At 45.1% G+C, this 26,393-nt stretch overlaps 8 protein-coding genes across 8 annotated transcripts; 6 read left to right on the top strand and 2 right to left on the bottom strand.

Annotated features, from left to right (window-relative positions):
* Positions 1 to 5,931: 5,931 nt before the first annotated feature.
* On the top strand, positions 5,932 to 8,364 carry N7525_008467 (phosphoketolase family protein; the record flags this gene model as incomplete). Its single annotated transcript, XM_002567084.1, has 1 exon — positions 5,932 to 8,364. One exon carries the CDS (start codon positions 5,932 to 5,934, stop codon positions 8,362 to 8,364), a length of 2,433 nt encoding a protein of 810 aa, XP_002567130.1.
* Positions 8,365 to 8,648: 284 nt separating this feature from the next.
* N7525_008466 (class I SAM-dependent methyltransferase) lies at positions 8,649 to 9,332 on the top strand (the record flags this gene model as incomplete). The annotated part of the gene is made up of 1 exon (XM_002567085.1): positions 8,649 to 9,332. The coding sequence occupies one exon, from the start codon at positions 8,649 to 8,651 to the stop codon at positions 9,330 to 9,332; it is 684 nt and encodes a 227-aa protein (XP_002567131.1).
* Positions 9,333 to 9,544: 212 nt separating this feature from the next.
* Positions 9,545 to 11,083, bottom strand: N7525_008465 (uncharacterized protein; the record flags this gene model as incomplete). The annotated part of the gene is made up of 3 exons (XM_002567086.2): positions 9,545 to 9,726; positions 9,777 to 10,622; positions 10,684 to 11,083. 3 exons carry the CDS (start codon positions 11,081 to 11,083, stop codon positions 9,545 to 9,547), a joined length of 1,428 nt encoding a protein of 475 aa, XP_002567132.2.
* A 246-nt stretch (positions 11,084 to 11,329) lies between these two features.
* Positions 11,330 to 14,116, top strand: N7525_008464 (phosphatidylinositol 3-kinase VPS34; the record flags this gene model as incomplete). Its single annotated transcript, XM_002567087.2, has 2 exons — positions 11,330 to 11,430; positions 11,485 to 14,116. The coding sequence occupies 2 exons, from the start codon at positions 11,330 to 11,332 to the stop codon at positions 14,114 to 14,116; spliced, it is 2,733 nt and encodes a 910-aa protein (XP_002567133.2).
* A 1,286-nt stretch (positions 14,117 to 15,402) lies between these two features.
* N7525_008463 (acetate uptake transporter family protein) lies at positions 15,403 to 16,405 on the top strand (the record flags this gene model as incomplete). Its single annotated transcript, XM_002567089.1, has 3 exons — positions 15,403 to 15,764; positions 15,849 to 16,011; positions 16,091 to 16,405. 3 exons carry the CDS (start codon positions 15,403 to 15,405, stop codon positions 16,403 to 16,405), a joined length of 840 nt encoding a protein of 279 aa, XP_002567135.1.
* Positions 16,406 to 18,449: 2,044 nt separating this feature from the next.
* N7525_008462 (uncharacterized protein) lies at positions 18,450 to 18,761 on the top strand (the record flags this gene model as incomplete). Its single annotated transcript, XM_061214404.1, has 2 exons — positions 18,450 to 18,587; positions 18,642 to 18,761. 2 exons carry the CDS (start codon positions 18,450 to 18,452, stop codon positions 18,759 to 18,761), a joined length of 258 nt encoding a protein of 85 aa, XP_061068835.1.
* A 1,696-nt stretch (positions 18,762 to 20,457) lies between these two features.
* Positions 20,458 to 22,139, top strand: N7525_008461 (glycoside hydrolase family 32 protein; the record flags this gene model as incomplete). Its single annotated transcript, XM_061214403.1, is given in 3 exon segments — positions 20,458 to 20,850; positions 20,919 to 21,617; positions 21,633 to 22,139. The coding sequence occupies 3 exon segments, from the start codon at positions 20,458 to 20,460 to the stop codon at positions 22,137 to 22,139; spliced, it is 1,599 nt and encodes a 532-aa protein (XP_061068834.1).
* A 1,037-nt stretch (positions 22,140 to 23,176) lies between these two features.
* Positions 23,177 to 26,146, bottom strand: N7525_008460 (uncharacterized protein; the record flags this gene model as incomplete). The annotated part of the gene is made up of 4 exons (XM_061214402.1): positions 23,177 to 24,316; positions 25,268 to 25,557; positions 25,631 to 25,879; positions 25,954 to 26,146. Coding segments are annotated over 4 exons (1,872 nt in total), but the record flags the coding sequence as incomplete, so codon positions are not given.
* Between the last annotated feature and the right edge of the window lie 247 nt (positions 26,147 to 26,393).

Genomic DNA, 26,393 nt, shown 5'->3' with positions numbered 1-26,393 from the left:
TAATTTTAGGAGTTTAGGTCCGATTATTTAATAGTCCGGATAAGACCGATAATACTCTTTTATATCCTTTAATCTTATAGGCTAATAGTACCTACCGATTATTCTTCTAATTATAATCCTAGCTATATAGTGTCTATAAAGGTTATATAACTCTATTATCACTTAATTTATATAGTTAGACTTAATATATTTAGAAAACTTCCTATTAGTTTCTAGGTATACTAGGAACCCTTCTCTATCTAAATATATTAGGTAGAATCGTTTATCCTTTAGCGATCGCTAATTACTTAGTAACTATTAAATAATACTTCTATACTATTTATTATCTAGGTAACGCTAGAAAAGGGACTATTCCTATACTAGTCCCGATAGTTCCGTTCTTCTAGCACTAGTAAGAGTTATAACTAGGGTTATAAATTTATCTTTATCTAGCTAGATTCGAATCCTCTAGTATAGTAATCTAGATAGACTATCTACTATAATCTAGGTCTTTCCTAGTACGTAATATACGACTAAGTTATACTCCTATAGACGGTATTACTAATAGGCTATCCGACTAGTAGCGTCCGAGTTCGCTCCTAGTACTATCTTTAAAGCGAGGTAATCTATATATAGTATAATAGGGTATAGTACCCTTTAGACTAGCTATCTCACTTCTTCTAAATATCGTAAGACTACTAAGCACTCTTTTTTAGTGATATAGTAGCGAGTCTCTACGTCTATTAGGATAAAAGATATATATAGGATTAGGATCTTATCCTTAATTATTAACCTACCGGACTTCGTCCCTACTAGTAGGGTTTTTATTTAGAATAAGACTCCTCTAATACCCCGATTAGAAGTATCTATTACTAGATAATACTAAAGTGCCGGATCGCCCCCTCCGATAGTCACTTTAGAGATTCTACGCTTAATCCTAGCGAACGCTTTCTATTAAGCTAGTCCCTACTAGAAGTTAACCACTCGATAATTCTAACCTTTTCCCTCGGTCTTAATTACTTCCTTTAAGATAGCCACTAGATCCGCTCTCCTAAAAATAAAGGTATAGAGGAATAGTAAGGTATAGATTAACCTTATTAGTTCCGGCTCTAATATTAGTATAGGCTAATTAGTAATCGCCTCTATCTTATTAATAGATAGCCTTAACCCCGACTCCGTCCTATTATATCTAAGGATCTCTATATAGGTTATAAAGAACTTAGTCTTCCTTAGGTTTAATATTAATCCCGACTAGATTAGCCGAGGAAAGTAGCGTTCGTAAAGGAACTAGATTATATCCTCTACGGTCTTCGCCCCTACTATATCGTTATTAAGAAAGTTATTAAACCTATATTCCCCTACCCTAAGAGGAGGCTCTCTATCCGGGTCCGGGATATCCCCTATAGCGAGGTCTTTTAATCTAGTATAGGTCCCTAGGGCTCCTATTAGTCCCTATCCTATCCGGAGGTAATAGTATTAGCTTAGAATCGAGTTAAAAGCTATCTTATATATATATTCCGGATCTAGCGGGACCGCCTAATATCCGTTCGCTATATTAGCCTTAAAGAAGACCTTCTATTTTACTTAGCCTATTATATTAAGGATAGGCTTAATACGCTTTATCGGGTAATTTATCTTTACTATTACTATATTTAAAGGGATATATTAGTAGACTATTCGTAACCGATAGGTTAGACTAGGCTTAGGTATAAACTTCGTTTTAGCACTCTATAAGAAGATATATCTAGTGATAATACCCGCTTTCTCTATAGGTAGTAGATACTTTTATTACTATTCCTCTTCCTCCGGAGTGTATTAAAATAACTTAGCGGCCTTTAGAATCACTCTAGGAAGGGTTAGAATATAATAAATTAGTAACTTAGTAGGCGGTATATCTATAATATCTTCTATAAAGCAATCTCGCTAGATATATAGCACTCTAGTAACTTATAGCTATATTAGGTCTAATAGACTAACTATATCTCTAACTAGCTCGGAATTCTCTTATATCCACTTATTAGCTAATAATTAATCGGTACTTATTTCTTAACGATAGTAATATAGTCGATCTTATATTAGATAGCTAATACCGCCCTAATCTAGCACTTCTTAGGATATAATATCCTCTCTCTCGGTCCTTATCTTAGTATAGTTAGCACCTACTTAATACTAACCTTCCTTTCTATTCTAACTTTATAAAACCCTAGTTTTAATCGTAGAGATATATATTTATAATTAGTGCTATTTCTTATCACTATAATACTAGCGGGGAGCTAACCCTATTTTATAGCCTAGTAATATTTCTTCTATCTATAACCTTATAAAGCGGTCTAGTAACGATAAATTAGTTAGTCTAAATTAGATTAGTTTATTATTAAACTTCCTTCCGGATAGGGTCGTATTCGATAGTATTAATATAGGTAAAGGATATTATAGAGAGAGAACGATTAGACCCGACTATATAAGTAATATCCCTAGTTACTTAATTTTCTTCGCGCCTATAGGGTCTAAGGTCCCTACTATAGGCGCGGTTAGTTTCCTAAGGATTCGGAGTTAGCGTCCGATCCTAGATTATTAAGACCTAAGAACTCAGACTCTATCTCTATCTCCGATTCCCTATTAGTTTAGTTATAGCCTATTTAAGCTATAAACTACTATTTAGTGTCGCTAATCTAACGTAGTATAGAATTAGAGCTTACTTCTATAACTAGAACTCGAGCGGTAGTGCCCGTTCGAATCACTAAAACCTAGAGCTATTTATTATTCCGGATTATATATTTATCCTTACTATAGTCCCCTATTAGTCCTATATTCTATATCTAATACTTACCTAATAGAAGCGTATAGTTAGATTATCTATTCCCGTTAATAATAATAGTAGCGATAATATAAGTAGTATTAGCTACTATAATAGTTATCTAGACTAAGTCTAATATTTAGGATAATAATCTATCCGCTACTTCTATAAATATATTTATAAGGGGAACTATTCTATATCGGAGCTTATTTATAACTCTATAGGGAATTAGATTCCTAGTTAACCCTCTATTAATTAGAACTTTTATTAGCTTAGCTATAGTAGTAATATTCTCTTTTACTATTACGAATATATCCGCTAATATATAGAAAAGGATATAAGAGTTTAGATCTTTAGGCTATATTATATTATTATAGTAACCCTAATCGGGATTAGGTTCCTTACTCGAGGATAAAGCCTCGCTTAAATTTAAAGTTATTATAAGGTTCTAACCGGTACTTATCCGGGCTCGTTTAGATAGCTTCTACTCTTTTTTAGTAGGTATTAACCTAAGAAGCTTTAAGATCTTAGTCCTAGCCTAAAGCGAGATATTAATTAACTAGGTTAGAGTTATCTTAACTTATAACTCGTTTAGTAGCTATTTAATACTAATTAATAGGCCTACTAATACCTAGGGAGGACGATATTATTTTAGGGTTTAGCTTTTCTTATCTAGAGCCTAAGTAGTCGCTCCCTCCGCTTTAGGTCCCTATTAGTCTAAATCACTCTACCGCGCTCGCTTAGTCCTAGTATTTATAGTATATATCTAGTAAAGATTCTTAAAGGTATTCTTACTTAAATTAGGTTAGTAGACTATAACTAAACTTCCTAAAGTTATAACTATATTCGAACTAAAGCTATATAGGTCGATACCCTCGGATTTATACACTTCCTATTAGTTCTATTAATTAATTTAGTTATCTTCTATATCTATAAAGGTAACTATTTACTATAATATTACCGCCGAAGTAGTTTACGTAACCGGTCTTAAGGATTCGGATAAAGGTAGGTCTCGGGTTATTAGTTCCTTCTTTCTTACCTAACGCTATAAATCTATAGACCGGATCTTCTCTTACTTATTAGATAATAATAGAACGTTAGTATAGGATAGGGTTATATAACTAGATTAACCACACCGCTAGTAAACGATCGATTCTAGTATCTATAAGATAATCTTTATAGAAGGACCGGTGCTATTCTAACCCTAAGCTAGACCTATAGGTTTCTTATTAGTAGCCGGTTAGGACTACTTCTATAATATAATAGCGCTTCTTATTATAACTATTAGATCCTTTAAAGCCGCGGCTATCTATTCGGATTCCGATTTAGGAGTAATTTAGGTCGTTTAATTCCTACCTAGAGTAGTTAAGACTAAAGTAATTATATCTTCGACTCGGATTATCTCTCTCTTCTTCACTCGCTCCGCTAGTATTAGTTATACCGCTAAACTAGTTATCTAATCTATAAGACTAGTAACCTATACCCTAGCTAAAGTAGGTTAGCTTACTTCCCCGATCTAAACGCTTAACTCGCGGATAGCGTTTATATACTCTTCTAGAGTTTAGGTTCCTTACTTCTACTAATAAATTATCCCCTAGACTTTTAGTTTATTAATTTCCTTTCGGATAGGAGGGAATCTATCTATAAGCTTAACGGAGAATTATTAGAAGTTATCCTAAGTTTCGGTTAGTAGTATATTAGCGAATTCTAGGGCTATACCCCTTAGGCCTTATAGAAGAGATATTACTTACACTTCTAACCTATCTTCCGCACTTATATTTACCTCTACCTAAGTATATTTACACTACTTAATATAATAATTTATATTCTCCCTAGATAACCCCGAGAATAGTTATAGATCCCTTATATCGAAAGGCCGGTAGTAACCTTTAAGCTAGGCAAATTTAGGTACTAATAATAGAGCCGAAATAGTTAACTCGTTAATCTAGGCTATTAACTCTATTACCTTAGGGTCGGTATTTTTTGTAATAGTAGTAGGTAAATCGATTAAAGGAGAGTTAAAAGATAGGGACTACTAGGAAGATAGCGAGTTATATATACTTATCTAAGCCCCTACTTACTTAGTAATATCCCTTAGTGTCCTTAAATCGATTCGGTCCCGATCTAGGGTTCTTAGCTAAGAAGGTCCTAAGATTAATAGTAACCACGCCTATAATAGCGCTAATAGATTCGATCCCGATAAAGGAGGGGAAGGGTTAATAACTTAAATAGGCTACTCTAGCGGCGAGGTTAATCTCTAATATAGATCTAGGTCTAGGTCTTTAAAGGTCTAAATAGTAGGTGCTAGTAACGGACTTAGGGTCTCCTCCCTTCTAGTCCTATCCGATTTCTCGCTTTATTTCTTTCTTTAGTTAGACCGGTTCGAACCTATCCGGTTTAACCTATTCTCGATAATCTCTTCTTAATAACGCCTTCTACCCTAGCTTCCTACTTAGGAAGGCGGTCTAATATACGAATTTACTATACCACACCGCCTTCTACCCTAGGCTATAGGTCTAAGAAGGTAGCGCCGCTCGCTAACGTCCCTATAGTCTCTATCTCCCTACGACTTCTCCCCTACACTATAGGAAGCCGTAGATAGATAGGGGTTTAAAGCTATCTTATAGAGACACCTCCTATAGGTCCTCCCTACGTCGGTCACTAAATAATAAATAATTAGACGAGAGTCACTATAGGTAACCCGGTTAATAACGATCTTAAGACTAGGCAATTGAATGGGATATAACAATAATAACTGGTCTTAGTAAAGAGTGTATTGATTATAGGCTAAGATACATTTTGAAGGGGGACTCCTAGACTTATATTCCTCAACGAATTCTGCCGTCGAGGTCCGACCAGGATCCCGGATAGGATCCCATCCGGGACAATGCCTAATGCATCCATTCGCAGATAGCAAACAAAATCACACGTCATTGACTTATCAGACAATAAGTCTGTCAGTATAATTAACCAAAAATCTCAAATCTCTACTGTCACTTGAAAGCATTTCCTTTCTTCACCGTGAACTTTATTATCTCATAGCATCTACAACTCCAGTGTACAACCTTTTCTATCCTTGTCGGATCCTCAGACCACGCCGAGGGATTGATTCCCCTGCATATTGCAATATCTCCATTCCAGCAGGGGTACACATCATGGCATCAAAGGTAGGTGAAAAGAGCATCTCTGCCTATGGAGAGGCTCGTTCGACAGTGGAAGGGAAGCCTCTCGACGCCGAGACAATCCGTAAGATGAATGCCTGGTTTCGTGCCAGCATGTACCTATGTTTGGGTATGCTTTATCTCCGGGACAACCCACTCCTCAAAGAGCCTCTTAAGCTAGAGCATCTCAAAGCTCGACTCTTGGGTCATTGGGGCTCCGACGCCGGGCAATCTTTCACCTGGATGCACATGAACCGTCTCATCAAGAAGTACAACCTCGATGTTCTTTTCGTTTCAGGCCCCGGTCACGGCGCCCCAGGAATCATCTCACAATCTTACCTTGAGGGTGTCTACTCGGAAGTCTACCCAGATAAAGGCGAGGATACGGAGGGCATGACGAAGTTCTTCAAACAATTCTCTTTTCCTGGTGGGATTGGAAGCCACGCGACGCCCGAGACACCTGGCAGCATCCACGAGGGAGGTGAGCTGGGATATTCACTGTCACATGCCTTTGGCACGGTCTTTGACAACCCCAATCTCATTACTTTGACCATGGTTGGGGACGGCGAATCCGAGACCGGCCCACTTGCAACCAGCTGGCACAGCACGAAGTTCCTGAACCCGATCAATGATGGAGCAGTCCTGCCTGTTCTCCATCTCAACGGATACAAGATCAACAACCCCACGGTACTTGCACGGATCAGCCACGACGAACTTACCTCTTTGCTCGTTGGCTATGGATGGAAACCATACTTTGTGGAGGGAAGTGACTTGGACAGCATGCATCAAGCCATGGCTATTACGCTCGAGCAATGTGTCACGGAGATCAAGGAGCACCAGAAGAAAGCTCGAGAGACAAAGACCCCGTTCCGACCTCGCTGGCCAATGATCGTTCTGCGCACACCCAAGGGATGGTCGGCTCCACGGGAGGTTGATGGCCATCTTCTCGAGGGATTTTGGCGCGCGCATCAAATTCCTATCACTGATGTCCGCACCAACCCCGCTCATCTTAAGGTGTTGGAGACATGGATGAGGGCCTACAAACCAGAAGAGCTCTTCGACGAGAATGGTACATTGATTCAGGAACTAAAGGAACTCGCGCCCACGGGCAACTCGAGGATAAGTGCCAACCCTGTTGGCAATGGAGGCCTCCTGCGCCGGCCGCTCCATATTCCCGATTTCAGAGAGTACGGGTTCAAGGATATTGATGCTGGACTGACAATCAAGGGAGGCATGGCCAACATGGCGAAATTCCTTCGTGATGTAGTCGCTCAGAACATGAACAACTTCCGACTCTTTGGCCCCGATGAGACTGAATCTAACAAGCTTTCCGAGGTGTACAAAGCAGGCAAGAAAGTCTGGATGGGGGATTACTTTGAAGAAGATAAAGATGGAGGAAATTTGTCTCCCGATGGCCGCGTGATGGAGATCCTCAGTGAACATACTTGTGAAGGGTGGCTGGAAGGCTACATTCTTTCTGGGCGGCACGGGCTGCTCAACAGCTATGAGCCTTTCATCCACGTCATTGATTCCATGGTCAACCAGCATTGCAAGTGGATCGAGAAGTGCCTTGAAGTAGAGTGGAGAGCCCGGGTCTCGTCTCTTAATATTTTGATCACCGCCACGGTTTGGAGACAAGACCACAATGGCTTCACCCACCAGGACCCCGGATTCCTCGATGTGGTGGCTAACAAGAGCCCCGAGGTGGTTCGCATCTATCTCCCGCCCGATGGCAACACTCTCCTCTCCGTGATGGACCACTGTCTCCGCAGTGTCAACTACGTGAATGTGATCGTCGCCGATAAACAAGAGCACATCCAGTTCCTGGACATGGATGCAGCCGTCGCGCACTGCACCAAGGGTCTCGGAATCTGGGACTGGGCGAGTAACGACCAAGGCGCAGAGCCGGATATCGTGATGGCATCATGCGGTGATGTTTCAACCCACGAAGCTTTAGCCGCGACCGCACTACTACGTGAATATCTCCCACAGCTCAAAGTCCGTTTTGTTAATGTGGTGGATCTGTTCCGACTGATTTCCGCCATTCACCATCCTCACGGTATGTCCGATAAGAGATGGAAGTCCATTTTCACCGTCGACAAGCCCATCATATTCAACTTCCACTCCTACCCCTGGCTCATTCACCGACTCACGTACAAGCGACCTGGTCAACATAACCTGCACGTGAGAGGGTACAAAGAGAAGGGCAACATTGACACGCCGTTTGAACTGGCTATGCGCAATGATACCGATCGATACAGTCTCGCTATGGCTGCCATTGATTTGATTCAGACTCTTGGGAACTCGGCAGCTGGTGTGAGAGAGAAGCTGTACAACGAGCAGCTTGCGGCCAAATCGGAGGCTTTCGATAATGGGGTCGATCCCGAACATATTCGCAACTGGAAATGGCCTTTCCCGAAAGAGTAGGGGATGTTCTTGTTGGAGGTATTCATGTTAATACAGGCCAAAGTTACCCATAGCACTTAATAAATGTATATTCCAAGGTTTTATGCAAAATTGGCCTCGAATCAGAAGAGAAGATCCCAATTACCCCGGTCTCGTAACTACACTAAACCTCATCGAGTTACTATAAAAACAACTCGTCACATTTCCCGAAGCCGAAACTACCAAATGAGTCATTGCTAATTAATAGTTTCGCTTTCTCACGAGGTTTCACCATTCAGTACACTACCGACAACATCTCCGTCATAATGTCTGAGGCCATCGACAACCATCAAATCAAGGACGACATAAAGAAAGCCTATGATGAGATTGCCGAAGTCTACCTGAACTGGACACAACCTTCTTATGAAAGACGCCTTTCCTATCTCGATATTATGCTTCGATCCTTTGATTCTGCTATGAAAAACCGCGAGATCAACATCCTTGAGCTAGGATGCGGCGCCGGAGTGCCCTGTACTCAACTATTGGCATCGCGTGAGGACATCAACGTCACTGCCAATGACATATCCGACGCTCAGATCGCCATGGCGAAAGAGCGACTTCCTGAATCCGTGAACCTGATACCAGGGGATATGATGGAATTAGAATTCAGCCAGGGGCACTTCGATGCTGTGATGGCTATGTATTCCATTTTTCATCTGCCACGCAATGAACAAACTACGATCCTTCATCGCATCTACGATTGGCTGAAACCTGGGGGACGGCTTCTCGCAAATTTCCCCGATACTGGATTTGCGAGCGCTTCTGATAAATCTTGGTTGGGTGGCACAAAGGGGGCAATGCATTGGAGTGGCTGGGGTAGAAATGAAACGAGAAGACTCCTCACAGATATTGGCTTTGAGATGGAGATTGATGAGGTTGCCGTGGATTGTGAAGAAGAAAATGGAGTGTCGCAGAGTGTCGCGTTTCATTGGATCGTCGCCAGGAAATGAGCAATATGAAGATATATTAGGATCATTATAAACCGGCGTTTCCCTTGTCAATCCTCCGGTAAGATGTCTACTCTGGATCATATGTGTAGAATTCGCCTAGCATATTCGCAGCAAACAGCTAAATTATTAAATTGACCTAGTAATGCAAGCCAAAAATGTCAAGGGGTATCTTGCAAAGCACACACTCGCGGAATCGTGTCTTCGGAAGAAACTCAGGCATACCAACTTGTGCTAGTCACTTGCTCTTCCTCTTTGCGGTGCGGGATGATAGACTCTTCAATCTTGAACACCTCGATAAGTTCGTACCACGTTTCATAGTCCAGGCTAAAGACCGCCTGGTGCTTTTGTACGCCCTTTTTCTGGGCTTCACTGGGGGCGAATGGCGCGGCCGCATCTGTTCAATTATTAGTGTTTTATCAACCTGTTATGTTGAAAGATACTCACGCAGGGTCGGCAAATCCCGACTATCTGTTGATACACCCACTGTGCCGTCTCGCACAAGGAAACTCACGTAGAACAAGTTTTCCACGCTTTGCCCGAAAGATTTCGGATTGATACAGAAGCGAAACAAGGGGATTCCGCCGTTGTCCGCCACTTTGTGCTTAGCCATGATTTCTTGCACCTTCTCTGGTGTAAGATCTGCTCGGCTTTCAAGCTCTTTCGTAGCATCATATTCACCAGCCTCCTGGGTTTCCGCGAGCAGCTTGTTTATCTCGGAACAGATCTGGGTCAAATTTGTGCTGTCCTGTCCGGCAAGATCCTGCTGTACCATTTCTCGGGGCGCCACGGCTCGCTCGGGATCAATCTGCTCTTGTACTCTTCGCTGTGTCAATTGCCGCGTACGCTTCTGTACTGACAACGGCCCCAGCAGCCACCCAGACACAGCCGGGCGAGCATTGCTAGGAAAGCAGGCAGATCGACCAAGCGTGTCCCAGTTCATCGCATCGCCATCGTCTTCGTCTTCATCACTAGCATCGGGATCTCTTTGGCTTCGACCGAGACGTCCTCTGCGTCCCTGTGTCCCATTTGTTGAAGCGGTCGCATTGTTTGGTCCGCGGCGCATGAATGATACACACTTGGAGACAAACTCATCTACATCGATACCGGCAGAGGTGTCACCGAGAGCGAGCTGGGTGGCTTTTTTGTGGGTTAAATCGGCAGTGTTAACCAGGATGCGCGAATCGAGCGTGGCGTCTGCGGTCTGCTTCACTTTGGCGTAGAATTGATTTGCTTGTTCGACAATGTTGAGGATGCCATTATTTCCAGGTTGCATGAGCTCGCCTCGTGTGTCTGTGTGAAACCTCTTAGAGAACCATCACTCAAGTCTCAAGCCCATACAAAGGTAGCTTACCATTCAGTTCCCTGCCCAGGTCTCTAAGTCCTCTCCGGACACTTCTCCGTTCTTCTGGATCCTGATCAGGGTCATAGTATCGTGTGTCACTGCTGGTTCGTTGAGACGATGCTTGCGATGCTTGCGACTGGGCAGATCGGGCAGACTGGGCAGATCGAACAGATTGAGCAGATCGAGCAGATTGCGTGGATTGGGTAGACTGGACATTCGAAGGGCGGTCGGCTAGCCGCCGTCGTTTACCATGTGCAGGCGGGGGCATCGCAGCGGTAGTTCTCTTATTGGTACTTTGGCGACGATTTTCTTTATCAGAAATAAATGTGTCGGGTGAGGATGTTGATGATGCTGGGCGGGAGCCTGGGGTGTTTGCTTCGTCCAGGTGTGTGTGAATGAGAGGTGCCATACTCGACCAGCACTTGTTAGTGCGAGATGAGATATTAGTTGTAACAAAGAAAATTCAACAAAGAAAAAAGGAGACAACTAAGCATGTGCGACGAGACACAGTAGCCAAATTTAGACAAAGAGTATACCTCGAGAAACACGCTGTTCCCTAAAAAAAAGATGTGCGGCTACATTCAATGATCGCGAACACCCTTGTCGCGTCGCGTAGACCTTGCACGTGACACCCCGCGCCGGTTGCTTATCGGCCATGACGCAGCGACCTGTTGCTCTCTCTAAACGGGGAGCAGAGATGGAAGCCTTCACCTTTGCCGTGACCACTCAAGTGGACATACCTATACACATCAAGATGTACGTCCTCCGTTTCTGATAATTGAGTTTCTTCTCACGTTGACTTATCGGCAGTGGCTCGTTAGAGGGGAAACAGAAGCCGATCCCTTACACGGTTCTTGATGAGAACGCCGAGCTACGCCATATCGCCTCCGTCCAAGACCCTACCTCCGATCTTTATGTGACCGTTCAGCTATGGTCGGAGTCGAAGCCATTGGGCGTGCCCATGAAGACCAAATACAAGGCATTCAAGACCACTCGAATATGGAATGAATGGCTGGAGATGCCCATGTCCATCAAGGATGCCGAGCGTAATGCTCAACTGGCAATTACCATTGTTGATATGTCTCCACTCGCTGCTGACAAGATCACGCATATCCCATTCGGTGGGACTACAATCACTTTGTTTGACGAAGACGGAAAATTGAAGATGGGCAGACAAAAGTGCAAGGTTTATTTACACAAGGATGCAGACGGCTCCGCCGCAACTTCCACTCCATCTGTTTTACCACCTAAGCGTCGTAAACCGAATACCCGCGATCCTTCACAGCAGTCACCTGAAGAGGCGGAACTGGAACGGGTCGAAATCTTAATCAAGAAGCACGAGATGGGCGAAATCCCACGTGTTGACTGGATGGATCAATTGCTCTTTCGGGAGTTGGAGAAACTGAAGACGAACGCGGATGAAGCAGCTCAAAAGCGTGCCCTTGAGCTTGATGCAGCCCTGCAAAAAGATCCGAAACACTTCAAAGATCAAGATGATAGCTCTGACGAAGAGAACATCGAAGATGAGTATTTCGACCTTTACGTTGAATTTCCACGCTTTGATCATCCTATTGTGTGGGCTGATCACGAGTATCCTCCTCCACCCATTTCCTCTTGGTCCCAAAATGCACCTCCCCACCCCAATGGTACTCTCAAGCCAGTCCCGGAGGTACAATATGGACCTGGAATCTCACATGCCGACCCCCATAATATCATTCAGATTTACGATCCGGAAGTTGGCCAAATCGGAAACCCGTGTGAAGATAAGCACCGGCGGTTGATCCGAAGCCATCGTACCGGCATCATGGATCGTGACCTGAAGCCCAACCCAAAGATCAGAGATGATCTCAACATGATTATTTCCTACGAACCGACGCAAGACCTCACTGCTGAAGAGAAGGATCTCGTCTGGCGCTTCAGGTATCACCTTGCACGGGAGAAGAAGGCATTGACAAAATTTGTCAAATCAGTCAACTGGCGTGATGTCGGAGAATCGCGGCAAGCTGTTGAAATGTTCCCTAAATGGACCGAGATTGACGTCGATGACGCTCTGGAGATTCTGGGTCCTACCTTCGATAATCCAGCGGTCCGTTCGTATGCTGTGGAAACACTACGAAAGGCGGACGACGAGGAGTTGCTTCTTTATCTTCTTCAATTGGTGCAAGCTCTAAAATATGACGCAACTCCGGATAACCAACCTGATGCGGCTCCGCAGGAGTCCTCGCTTGCACATTTCTTGATTTCGCGTGCGGCTAATAACTTCAAACTGGGCAACTACCTACACTGGTATCTCATGGTCGAATTCGATGACGCTGATGCAATTCAGCGTCGGCTATTTGCGCGGGTTGAATACTACTTCATGCTTGAACTGGAGAAGATTCATCCTGAGCATAGAAAGACACTGTTGCATCAAGGTGAAATGGTGGCCGTGCTCTCTAAAATAGCCAAGGATGTACGCTTCGCCCGCGAAAATAGGGTCGGCAAGATCGACATGCTGAAGAAATACCTCCGTGACCCTGATAACGATCTGATCAACATAGATCCGCCGCTGCCCTTACCTTTGAATCCCGATGTTTCAGTCGTTGGATTATACCCCGAGGAATCCAATGTCTTCAAGTCCACTCTTTCCCCTTTGCTTATCACATTCAAGACTTCTGAAGGCCGCCGTTATCCGATGCTGTTCAAAGTCGGTGATGATCTTCGCCAGGACCAATTGGTCATTCAAATCATCATCTTGATGGATCGCCTTCTGCAGAAGGAGAACCTTGACCTAAAACTGACTCCTTATCGAATTCTTGCCACCAGCGCAACAGCCGGCGCTGTGCAGTTCATCCCCTCGATTTCTCTTTCCGCGGCGTCTGCTAAGTACAAATCGATCCTCGCCTATCTACAGGCCAACAACCCAGACGACAATGAACCTCTCGGCGTTCGAAAAGAAACAATGGATACATACATAAAATCATGTGCAGGATACTGCGTCATCACATACCTCCTCGGCGTTGGCGACCGACACCTTGAAAATCTACTTCTAGCGCCAGATGGCCACTTCTTCCACGCCGACTTTGGCTTCATCCTCGGTCGTGATCCAAAACCTTTTGCACCCATGATGAAACTTTGCAAGGAAATGGTTGAAGGCATGGGCGGCACAACTTCGCCCCACTATCTGCAATTCAAGCAGTACTGCTACACTGCTTACACCACGCTGCGCAAATCCGCTAATCTGATTCTGAACCTCTTCAGTTTGATGGTCGATGCCAATATCCCTGATATTCGAGTCGAGCCTGATAAAGCCGTCCTGAAAGTGAAGGAGCGCTTCCATCTTGAAATGACTGAGGAAGAAGCCATCCGTCACTTTGAGCAACTTATCGCAGACAGCGTCAATGCCATCTTCGGTGTTGTGATTGACCGCTTGCACGATTTCGTGCAGGGCTGGCGGGCATAACTCTGTTACTTTGAAGTTTTAGTGCTCCTTTGGAAGCGTACTCGAGACTCTCAAGGCACTCCCGTGCTGGTGTTGCATGCATTTTGTCCTTTTTTTCGTTCCAGACCGCAGGAACTGAGGCGTTTTGGGAACGAAGTTACGGTAATGGGCATTTGCTTCTGTTTTCACGAACTGCGGCGTAATGTGATGGGTTTATAAAAAGCCAGGATACCCAACCTAGATTATTTTGTCTGGGTAGCAATGATTTGTTAGAAATTCAGTACGATGCGCACATGAGGGCCCACCTTGCTGCATGATATAGACCTAGCCAGACCAAACCAAACAGGGTGATGTCTAGCAATCAGAATTTTCCAGCATGTTCTTCAATCCTGAATGGCACTGCCAGTCCTGTAGCCTGCACATTCATTCCCTTGCTGGTAAGTCTGGTCCCGAAGGGGAAGTATTTTAGTCACAAAAATCACGTTGTACGGGAATCGCCGCATCCCGGTGGAAGTACATTCCTGCAGCAATTCGTAACACCGCCAATTTGGGACTTTGGACATGTCGGTAGCAGGATAATATAGACGAGGGAACTCCAACCGTTCCTTATTGGCTTGAAAGGCCGTGTCAAGGTCGACTCGGAATGCATTGGACGTCTTCCGAGTGACCATCCCGGCATCAACAACGGGCATAGGTACCTTTAGCGAGTAATAACTACTCCCCGTCTTTTTTCCCGAGAGAGTCGACAGTAGCAGAAATGCAGTGAACCAGGTGACAAGTCGAATAGTAACGTGCAAAATGCTCCCTTGGGGAAACAGACCTTTAACATCCCATAGACGAGCCCAACACCCACACCAATGTAGACAACACGATTGAGTTTCTTCTCGCGGGACTACCCGAGCGTAAGCTGGCTTCTATTCGGTTCTAATTATCCGACCCCTCGGCATAGTCGAAGATCTGTGTTGTGCATAGGTCATTGCCGGGAAATCCTTTCACTGACTGGCTCGGAAGCCCGCCAAAAAAAGCTCATGTGACGGCATTCGCGGACTTCCCCGTATATATTTCCCGAAGTTGAGATTTTCAACACGCTGCATGTGGCGAGGAAGAGGGACTAGCTTGCTTGGGCTCTAAAGGTAGTGGGCCGAATACTTTTTCGAAAGGTATGTATCACCCACGCCCGGACTATATATACATACTTCCCATCTGCATTGGCCATTCACCACCCACTGCCCCTACAATTTCTAGCCTTTGGCCAACCGGCTTCCCACCAACGAAAAATCAGGTTCTGTCATATCATAACACTATTAATGGAGCACATTATTAACGTCACCGAGGTCCGAAAGACCGAAGCTGCATCAAACCATCCCATCGAGCCGAGGAGACAGGACAAGCCTGGCTCCCCGGCAGTCTCTCAGTACAGTCAGGACTACTCTCTGCTTCAACCAAGCACCCCGGAGCCATGCCTACCGTCCAGACAGGAGCTCCAGTCTTCTCCTGTTGAAATCCGGAAAATCGCCAACCCTGCTCCCCTAGGCCTATGTGCATTTGCACTCACATCATTCCTTTCGAATTGCATCAACCTCAATGTGGGAGGTATACAGGCAGCTGGTGTCAGTGTTTCTCTTGCCTTGAATTATGGCGGCATAGCGCAGGTGTTGGCGGGCATGTGGTATGTTCTATCAACTCAACCCTATATATAGATCCCAAATCCCGCTACTTCATTTTGTGTATTACCCAGAGCTAATAAGAGCAGGGAAATGGCTATTGGAAATACTTTTGGAGCGACATCCTTCTGTTCCTACGGTGCCTATTGGATTACTTTTTCTCTTATCTCGACTTTCGATACTGCCGATGCTGCAAAGAATATAGCAGACTCAGTATGTCGGAATGAGACATTGATGGGCCTGTTCATGCTGGTAAGCCACTCCCATCAAATCCAGGCACGAGCAAATCTACCACATGGTGGGGGGTATCTACTAATAGCATTGTATGTAGGCCTGGTTCATTTTCACTACACTGATGCTCGTGTGCACGCTGAGATCTAGCCTTGCGATGTTCTCTCTGTTCTTTTTCCTGGACATGAACTACCTCTTACTCGGCATCTCGCACATTCAATGCAGCTCTCATGGTGAGATTATTGTTGCAGTTCAGAAGGCAGGCGGTGTCTTTGGCCTTTTGGCTGCGTTTTCGGCTTGGTATAATGCCTTCGCTGGCATCTGTAATCACAGCAATGGGTTCTTCACGGTTCCCCTTGGGCATTTCCCTTGGTCTCCGGCTGCTCTTCATCGGGCTAAAGCTAAAGAAGTATGAGGTTAGACTAAGAACGGCAAAAGTTAATATGTGTTTCCTCGTACGATTTGTCGGTTTGTCCGTCGTTGATAGATTTGCGACAAAATAAAAAGTGAAGCTTTTTCCGAATCTTGACTGCACTTGATTATATTGCTCTATATAAAAAGATTGTATTCTAAAAGCACAAAGTACTAAGCTTTATGCTTGACACGGTCTATCTAGTCAAGAGCTCTTCATGAGAATACGATACTAGTGAAGAAATAAAGAAGATATAGTATGTATTCGGTCGGACGAAGAGGGAAAAGAGAGAGAGTGGGAGAGAGATCAGTTACCACTCAATAGCCATACATATTGGACCATTCGAAAAGATATATTTTGCTAATCTGATAATAAACTTTTTGTTAAAAATTATCTAAGAAATCATTACAATATAAATTTATCGAGAGAATAGGGTCCAAAGTTGGTCAGTTTTGGTGGGAAAATAGGGAGTAAATACTTAATAAGGTGTTGCACTTGGCACCTAAGCCCGTACTTGTTTAAACGAAGATTTTCGTTACCGTCGTTCCTAGAAGTTTCGATGTTGTACCGTATTCGGGTGTATTTTTCAACATTGCTGGAAATAACTAGGCAAACTTAATCTATGCCCCGCCTCATAGACCATGGTTGCGGTCCCTGGCCGATCGTTTTGGTGTTGCTGTTGCCTCCACCTGCATAGGTAGCTGCCAGTCTTTCCGCTCCCAAATACAAACCTGCTTTAGCTTTTTCTAAGCGCACCTTAAAATCTGGTGATACAGATTCTGGTGATAAGTTGGGATTGTTTTTGATAAACTGGCATATCACAATTTCAGGACAGAATGCCGTAGCAGTTAGTGTACGATTCCATATTTCCAATTAGCCACCCGATCCGCCAGATTTTAGTGCGTCCCCACCCGTTCTGGTAATAATTGACGGAAATCTGGTGGTACAACAATTGTGTGGATAACCCCAGTGGTATTAGACTCTCTAACTAACAAAACTTAACAAACCTGCGAATTTAAACGGTCTGTGCGGATCTCGATGACTATTTAACTGTGATATACACCTTTGTATGGTTTGTACTGTTGATTACATAATTTTCTGGGTATTTCCAAGGTTTCCAACCTTGGAAGGTTCTTTGGGGGTGAATAATATTCGGTCATGGCCGACGGCCATGAGGCGTTTGACGAAGGATATTGTGGTCACACTGTGTGAGATAGTCCTTATTACCACGTGGAAATCACGCATCCTGTTTATTTTCTTGTAATTATACATCGCTAGTGTCGGCCACGGGGCTCAATTTGGTGACTTCCTTTCGTTATCCGATGAGTGAGTATACAGATCCTCTCGCTTCCGTTTCTGTTGCCTGGGAATGAGCTGCGGCACGGACAGGGACGTACAGGGTGACCTACGTACAGGAGCTGCGTGCAGTTGGATGCACTGTTATGATACAGATATACCACTTGAACCCCTATTCCGAGCGCCAAGTAAAGTCGTTAAAACTGAGCCAGACTAATAGAAAAACAGGAGTTTTGGGAGTTGCCAGAAATGTGGGTAGTACGAAGACCCATAGTGCTCAGGGTTCAAAACCCCCTTCCTAGGGGAGTTTATGTGGGTAGTGTGGTTAGCTGTTTACTCAAATTATCTAAATTTTAGATCGAAAACACACATGGGCAAGGGACAGGCCTGAACCAAGCGTTTGCCAAGCTTGTGGCTGCCGAATAGCGGTTCCACATCATTCGTATTCGTACACTAACTGTAAATCCCAGACACATCGACCCATCCGACGAGGAAAATAGCCCCCCGTTGTACTCAATTGAGGGAATAGAATTTCATGTATCTCCATTGGTCCATCTAGCAGCCATTCCACTCAGAAAATAGTACAATATCCAATGTTTGGATCGCAGTTGGGGTTACTAATCTGCAGATGGATAAGCCATTTTCTTCCCTTTTTCCGCCTCTGTCGAGTATTGTTTATGATCTGTAACAATCCAGACTCTCGCAACCTCTTCTACCGAGTTAGGATTAATATACCGCAGTCTCTAGCAACATGTTCGAAAGCCTTTTCAGCATTCTCAAGTCCTCACGCCAACAGGCGGCAGCGCGGCAACACCACTTCGAGGGCATGACCAAACAGAAATCTTCTAGCCCGCCTTCCCCTGTGGCAAAAGTTATCTACCAGCAGCCCGTAATTATCACAACACTCATTTCTTTACTGGAGGTACTGACTCAATTCGCTTAGGATGCCCCCGATCAGATGCAACAGCTGCACTTACGTGGTGGCGGCGAAGGAGCAGACATTTGCTGTGGAGTGTCAGTAGAGCCTCATCACCAACCAATTGAATTCAGTTATGCTGACTAAAGCCTTAGTTGCACCGGGCTTATCTGCTTCGAGTGCTGCACCTGCTGCCTCTGTTGTTGATGGAGTGTTCCAGTCGTGACTCAAGTTGTTCTTAGTTGTTATTGGAAATGATATATATATATGCATTTGACTCCAGAAGGAGTGCTAGGACGGGGCTCTGTGAAGCCAAACATCTTTGGTAATATAATGTCAGTCTCACCTCAATACTTTTTAGAATCATGGATCGAGTTTCAGGAGCCTTGACCTAATTGAACCTCCTAACACGGCCTGATACCGTACGCCACTAAGTGAAACGGCTTTATCGACCCTGTGAAAATTGTTGCGATCTTTCTAAGCCTCATTGTATTGTATTCGTACCCAGCTCATCCTAAGCTATTCTGATATACCAGTGAATACAAACATCGGTAATGAAATTGACTTGACTACAGAGAGGAGCCTACAACACGGCTCCAAGTTGTATTTTGGTCGTATGCTTATCAGTCCTTAACATATTTCCAATGATCCAAACCAGGGAGTGACCAAACAAGATTGCGAGAGACTATTTCTCCAGACCTCCCAGTGCGACATAGGTTACTACACTGTAGTGTTGAATAGAAGGGTGGCATCACATGGGCACAGTGGACTCTGCTGATCTGTGTTCTACTGCATATGTGAATTTCCAGTGAGTCTAAATCGAAACTACCCCAACCCATAGCCCGGAAGTTTCCGCTTTGATTGTATCTCCGATTCCAGTGCGTAGCGTATCAAACTCCCTGAGAAGGGAGAAGTTTGGGATACCACTATTAAAACGACTGGCTACAACTGTATATAGGCAAAGACAAAACCCTTCCAGTGTATTCTGTCAAGTTACTTTTGCGGTGGTGCCGCGGGGGAGTAGATACGTCGTATTCGTACACTAATGGTGCCGCAATCTCTAGTTTTAGCAATTAAAACCCCGAGATTTCACCAACAGTGCGGGACACTTTGCTTGCAATAAGTTTACATAATGCCAAATTACTATTTTAATTAAGTTCTATTGATGTACATAGACGGAGGGCGAGAGACACAGTCTGCAATTGCCTTGACGTTACAGCATCCAAGCATAGTTGAGTTTTATACGCAAAAACTATGTTAATTCCCATTGAAGTTGGGGGTTCGCGTTCAAGCCGGTATCGCAGGTCATCTGCCTACTCAGGGTATTCCAGAGCATGGTGGGTACTGCAATGGCAGTTCGGTGAGATTTCCGACTCGGGGTCGCGTGTGGGCTTCCAACCCGGGGTCCCCGCTGTTGGACCCTGCTCCAGGAACCGAACATCTCCACTGGCGGCTTGGCTAGCGCGCAGATCGGATTATATCTCGGGGTTTCTTCGTTGTTATCCTCCCTAGAATGCCCCGACGATGAATGCTGGTCTGTTCTCAAGGGAATGTACCATGACCCGAATAAACCCCGAAGATGCTATGGTTCTTTACCCCATAATTTTGATGCGCACGTCCTCGTGTGTATAAGGGTGATAGGCTGAGTTTCTCCGAATAAACCTAGAACGGAAGTGGTGCGCTTGGCTATCCAAGGTTTGATGACGTTGATTTCATCGAGACGGGATCTGGAGAATGTCCGATATCTCAAGGCTCGAAGCGACTGGCTCACATATAAAAATGGCCACGCCGTACCGAAACATGTGCTATTTTCATACAGCGTTGAATCCTCAATCACTACACAATGGTTCATATCATCAAGGCCCTTGCAGTGGGTATTTTGGCGGGCATCGCAAATGCCTTTAACTATGACCAGCCGTACCGTGGTCAGTACCATTTCTCGCCTCAGGAGAATTGGATAAATGACCCCAGTGGTCTCTTATACCATGATGGGATCTACCACCTGTTCTTCCAGTACAACCCCGGCGGCATTGAATGGGGGAATCTCTCCTGGGGCCATGCCACCAGCAAGGATCTCACGCACTGGGAGGAGCAGCCCGTGGCCCTTCTCGCCCGGGGATATGGTGGTAACGTCACCGAGATGTACTTCACCGGTAGTGCGGTCGTTGATGTGAAGAATACGAGTGGCTTTGGGAAGAACGGCAAGACCCCTATAGTCGCTATGTACACTTCCTTTGTACGTCAATCTCACTGGAAAATAATACCTAGCCTGGAAATGACTGACACGCTTCCCTATTTTCACAGTACCCTGTTACCCAGACCCTGCCAAGTGGAAAGACAATTCAGGAGAACCAGCAGGCTCAGTCCATTGCCTACAGTCTTGACGATGGTATGACCTGGACCACGTACGATGCCTCCAACCCGGTTATCCACAACCCGCCCGCCTTATATCAGGATCAGTACAAGGAATTCCGCGATCCCTTCCTATTCTGGCATGAGGAATCTGAACAGTGGGTTGTTATCGCTGCTCTGGCAGCAATACACAAGTTTGTAATTTATACTTCCCACAACCTCAAAGACTGGAACCTGGCAAGTGAATTCGGTCCTTACAACGCCCAAGGCGGCGTCTGGGAGTGCCCTGGCATTTTTCAGCTACCTCTTGATGGTGGGAAATCCACGAAATGGATCCTTATAGCCGCTCTTAACCCTGGCGGTCCCCCTGGCACGGTTGGCTCTGGAAACCAGTATTTCGTGGGTACGTTCAACGGAACCACCTTCATTCCAGATGCGGATAGTGTGTACTCCGGAAATACGACTGCTAACTGGATGGACTGGGGCCCGGATTTCTATGCCGCGGCTGGGTATAACGGCCTCCCTATTGATGCCCACGTCCAGATCGGGTGGATGAACAACTGGCAGTATGGTGCGAACATTCCCCCTAGTACCTGGCATGGCGCTACAACTATTCCTCGGCATCTGACACTTAAGACCATTGGGGACAAGGTGACTCTCGTTTAGCACCCCAAAGAAGACTGGTCTTCTATCCTAAGCAAGCGCGCGGTATATTCGCACAAATACAATGCTGTGCAGGAAGGGTCTCACTATGTGGGAACCACTGGAGAGACAATGAAGATCAATTTGAGCTTCTCTGCTGCTTCGAAGGCTTCGAAATTTGCTATCGCTGTTCGGGGCTCCGCCGACTTTACCGAGCAAACCCTTGTCGGTTACGACTTCGTCAAAAAGCAGGTCTTCGTTGATCGCACCAAATCTGGAGACGTGTCGTTTGACAATACCTTCGCTAGCGTCTATCGGGGACCGCTCGCTGCGGGTGTGGACGGCATGGTGAACTTGAGCATATTTGTCGATCGGTCCAGCGTGGAAGTTTTCGGCGGTCAGGGCGAGACCACCCTGACAGCTCAGATATTTCCCCGCAGGGATGCGCTTAACGCCAAGCTGTTGTCAACTGGTGGAGCTACTGAGAGCGTTAAACTCGATATCTTCAATGTCGCTTCGACTTGGAAGTGATAGCGTCTACCGTGAATACAGGTTATCTTGTCAAAGAGACCATGTGTTGACAAACATGGGATGTCTTTATGTCTTTGTCTCTATGCAGACTGAGCCTTTTGCTAGTTTGCCATTCTCTTTGTTCATGGAGGCTTCATAGACAGTCCCCTTTCCATAGATGCATTATCACATCTTTCTTCCTCCTTCATCTCCCTGGTAGCATGTAGCCTCAAGACCATGGTACCCGAGCTTGAAAGTGTACGGCTGAGAATCATATACAATGTGATTTTGGAAAATGTATTTATCTGACTCTATAATGCTTGACGGACAACTGCGCGTTTGCTACTCTCGTGTTTTTTGGTTTGTTTAGTGAGAAGAACGACCCAGCTCATAGGTAGGATACAAAGTCGATGATAAGCGGCCGAGATTGAACCGCTTCGGTCTGCATTAGCCGGACTTAAGGATAGGGCGGTCGAGTACACAAATTAGATAACGTGAAGATTATCAACTGGCCAGCGGTGCCTTACTCAATTGACGAGATTCTATATATGCTAGGATCTGTGTATCACCAGTGTCCGTTGAGTCCCTAGGTAGTACTGACGAAGCATTGCCTTTTTCAAGATGCCTGTGAATTGCAGACATAGGCGACACAGTGCCGTTGCTGGCTTTTCGAAAATCATTTGGTCCAGAGCCAGATGTTCAATGATATGATCCTTCCGGGCGTTGGGAGAAGACGGTCTCATAACGCCTCTCTTCCATCAACTCTGGCAGCGAGCGCAAAGATCTAGTTGACTCTACAAGTCTCAACGCCCATCACCAAGAGATTCACAATAGTTGAGTGGCCAGGCCAGGAATACCCGGAAGTCCCTGAAACGGGCGTAAAATGTTCATTATGTATAAATAGTATTAGCAGTTGGCAATGATGGTTGTTCAAACTCAGTGCTCACGTTTCAGGCTGGAGATAAAGTCCAATCCAGTCGGTAGTCACTTTAGGGACATATTCAAAGTCTCAGCAACCCATTGACCGAAGCAATCGTAGACCTGAATAACCATGACATTCAAACCTCGAGCCCTACTTCTTTCAAAGCCCATATTGCTGAAGGTCTCCAATGCTCGTCAAGAAGACCCCAAACAGAACGTGCGAGATTTAAGCTCCAGTCCTCCATCCACCACTGATGTCTGCAACGATGAAGCAAGAGACAATAGTGTGCTAGGATAACGAGTGCCATTGAGTCACGTCCCCTCAACAGGTCCACATACTTATCTGTGAGGTTGAATGACCATCTCAACGCCAGTTCAACCCTACGGGGTTTGCCCTGGGATATTTCCATCAAGTCCGTTAGAGAGCTAATAGCAGAAGCATAGCAGGCTGTGTCGTGATTGCTGACGTCCTTTCCATAATACTCATTGAAATGGCTTAGGCGTGAAAGAGCTTCCTGGAGTTTATCAGGAAGGGGCCATATTTTGTTGTCATCCACGCGAATCAGCACGTCTGAAATTCTCCCCTCTTTGACCCAGTGCCATGAGAGCCCCGTCACTTCGCGGAGTCCTCTGCATAGATCAAACCCTTGAAGAAGGTCACGAATGGGGTCATAAGTCTCCGTGTACGGGGAACACGGCCCCTTGGCGAACGCTAGTTGATAGAGAATGCCGGAAAATACAAACACGATATTGCTGTTTTCACAATTGAGCGAAAGAACCTCAGGCCTGAATAGAGCAAGTGCACAATTCTGGTGCTCTAAGGCAATAGAGAAATAACTCGGCCCGTCACTTCGGTTCTCTGTACGTGCGATATGAAGCGCAGACAATGCTAGCACTCCGTGAAGCAAAAATGGATATGTCAGGCCATCCGTGGGCAAGAGAAATTGAAATACATCTTCAACCTCTGCGGTATGTGCCATCGTCGCGTAAGTCGAGGAGCACCAGTGAAGAAGAAGCTCCATGTCGCGAATATTAAGGCCTGAGGTTGGTGGAAGGTTTGCTGCACATTCCACCTGCTCGATTGGTATAGATGTTTGATCCTGTGGAATGGATGTCGGGTGCGTCTGAGCGGATGCACGAAGAGGATGGATCGGCAATGAGCAAGGAGAAGATTCTTCGGTATTCGAGCGGGGTGGCGTCACGGAAGCTTCAGAGGCGTACTGGCAAGCAGTATTTCGGTTCGCGCAATGCGTACATTCAGGGCGGCGCTCATCACACTACATGTTGTCAGTGTTTGAACAAGACACTATATGCGTGGTGCCGTAACAAGTAGAAGATTTGCGTACCTTGACCCTACGCCGTTTGCAAGGAATGCATCCATCGCGAGATTTCCGATGAGACCGTCGTGATGGCATAACAAAATTGTATCACAAAAACAGGAAGCTATGCGGAAAGTAGACCTCGGGGAGCCAAGTGCGATTATACGAGACGTGGCGGGGTTTGCACGCTTGGAATATAACGAAGTGATCGTTCAGTCGAGCCCTCAGTCCCTAATGTAAGTTAGGGTAGTGAAATCCATGGATGAGATCTACATTACCTAAGCTGCCCCACCTAGACCCAGGCATCAAGATTACCCCTTTCAGCCATTCTTTTCTCAAATTTCATGCGTGGTCTGAAAATGCGGGTTCAGAGGTCGGAATTCCTGCTGAATAAGCGCAAATAGGGGTTCAATTACAAGTGATGGTTATTGCCGACCGATGGAGACTAAGAAGAGGTTATTTTGTTTAGTTCATTGGTCTGTATGCGTGCTCCACTACATATACTGCCTTAAAAGAATGCTTAGCCTAGCCTTTTCTAGTAACTAATACTTAGCGTGGATCACTTAGGCGGCTAAAACTACCAATTTAACTTTTGAAATACGTTCAAACCATAGGCGCTCGAACAACTTACCTGACCAGCCCAGACTTCCCGACTACAACATATACTCTGACTATGTTTGTATTGCATTGAACGTAAAACCCTTATACCCGAACCCGAAGAAATAAAAACGGAAGGTAAATAGCATTAATCAAGCAGATAACTCATAACTCATAGATCAATAACGCCAGACGTGTATGATCTCACGAGTACTTCCCCCGCGAAAGGGAGATCATTTCACTTGGGTGAATGAAATTCAACAATAGCATAGCTGCAAACATCAACAATCCATCGAAAACATATAAGAAAACCTCATGGCGGAGCAAGTATCCGTTGTTCCCCATGGCGTACTCGACCGTGCGAAATATGGAACGAATCATGATAAGCATGCTCGCAACATAGAGAACCGTCATGTGCTTTTGCCATATACCCGAGAGCACCAGTGACTGTTGGTTTGGTGATTTATAGAGGCGAATATGGAATATTGCGCTTGTGATAATGAAGAAGCCGAAGAAGAGAACCTGGATAATTAGGCCTGCGACGACAATCTTTTCACCCAAGTGAAGTGAATCCCACGAGCCACCAGCCATAATCCCTCCACCTATAGTCCCGCATATGCAGGTCAGCCTAATATCTTGCTGGGACAACCGAACGATGGGAGATTCTTTACTTACCAGCTGCCTGAACTGAAAAAGACAAGACGTCCCCGGCGACGAAGAATTTAGTTAACCATTTCTTCTTGAATATGCAGAGCTTCTCTGAATCGAGACGTAGGATCATTCGGCCCAGTATCATGTAAATTGAAGCGGCAAAGAGCGCGGGGGCAAGCAGAAGGAGCAAACTTTGCTGGATGTAAGGGCCCATGGTCCAATTGGGGCTCTCTTGGCTAGATAGGATGCGTCCAACATATCCAACCCACTCGACTACATTTAGGAAATTCATCATATCAGTCGTGTTTCCCCGGTTCGCGATGGAGGGAACAAAGAGATGCACTTACAGAATCCGCCTATGACAAACGGAATGAAGAACCATGCGCGATACCTGGCCAGTTGGTAAAGATGTACAAACGTGGTTAGACCGAATAGTACAGTAGAGACGGTAGCCGCAATCAGAGATGGGGAGTATCGATAATAAGCCCACACTGCAGTTTCGTTGCTGGACTGAGTCGACATCTTTCTTTTCCACTGGTTGCTGCCTTATTATATTGGAAGGACAAATAGGGCAGAGGATTCAAGATAACGAATGAACGGAAATAAAATCGTACGGGCCGGTTTGATCTTATATTCTTCCCTATGTTGAAATTTATTTGGTTCATTCTCGTATTTTCGTACACTAGCGATACGGTAGTGGCCCTGCGACTCTACCTATGCCCCACCAATGGACCCTTGGCGTAGGATATGAGAATAAAGATCAGCCTACGGAGTAGAGCCAAAATTC

Source organism: Penicillium rubens (assembly GCF_028828025.1).
Source record: "Penicillium rubens strain IBT 27055 chromosome Unknown utg000003l_segment0_segment0, whole genome shotgun sequence".
NCBI lineage: Eukaryota > Fungi > Ascomycota > Eurotiomycetes > Eurotiales > Aspergillaceae > Penicillium > Penicillium rubens.
Note: the sequence above shows the minus strand (reverse complement) of the source record. Positions and strands in the feature narration are given on the sequence as shown.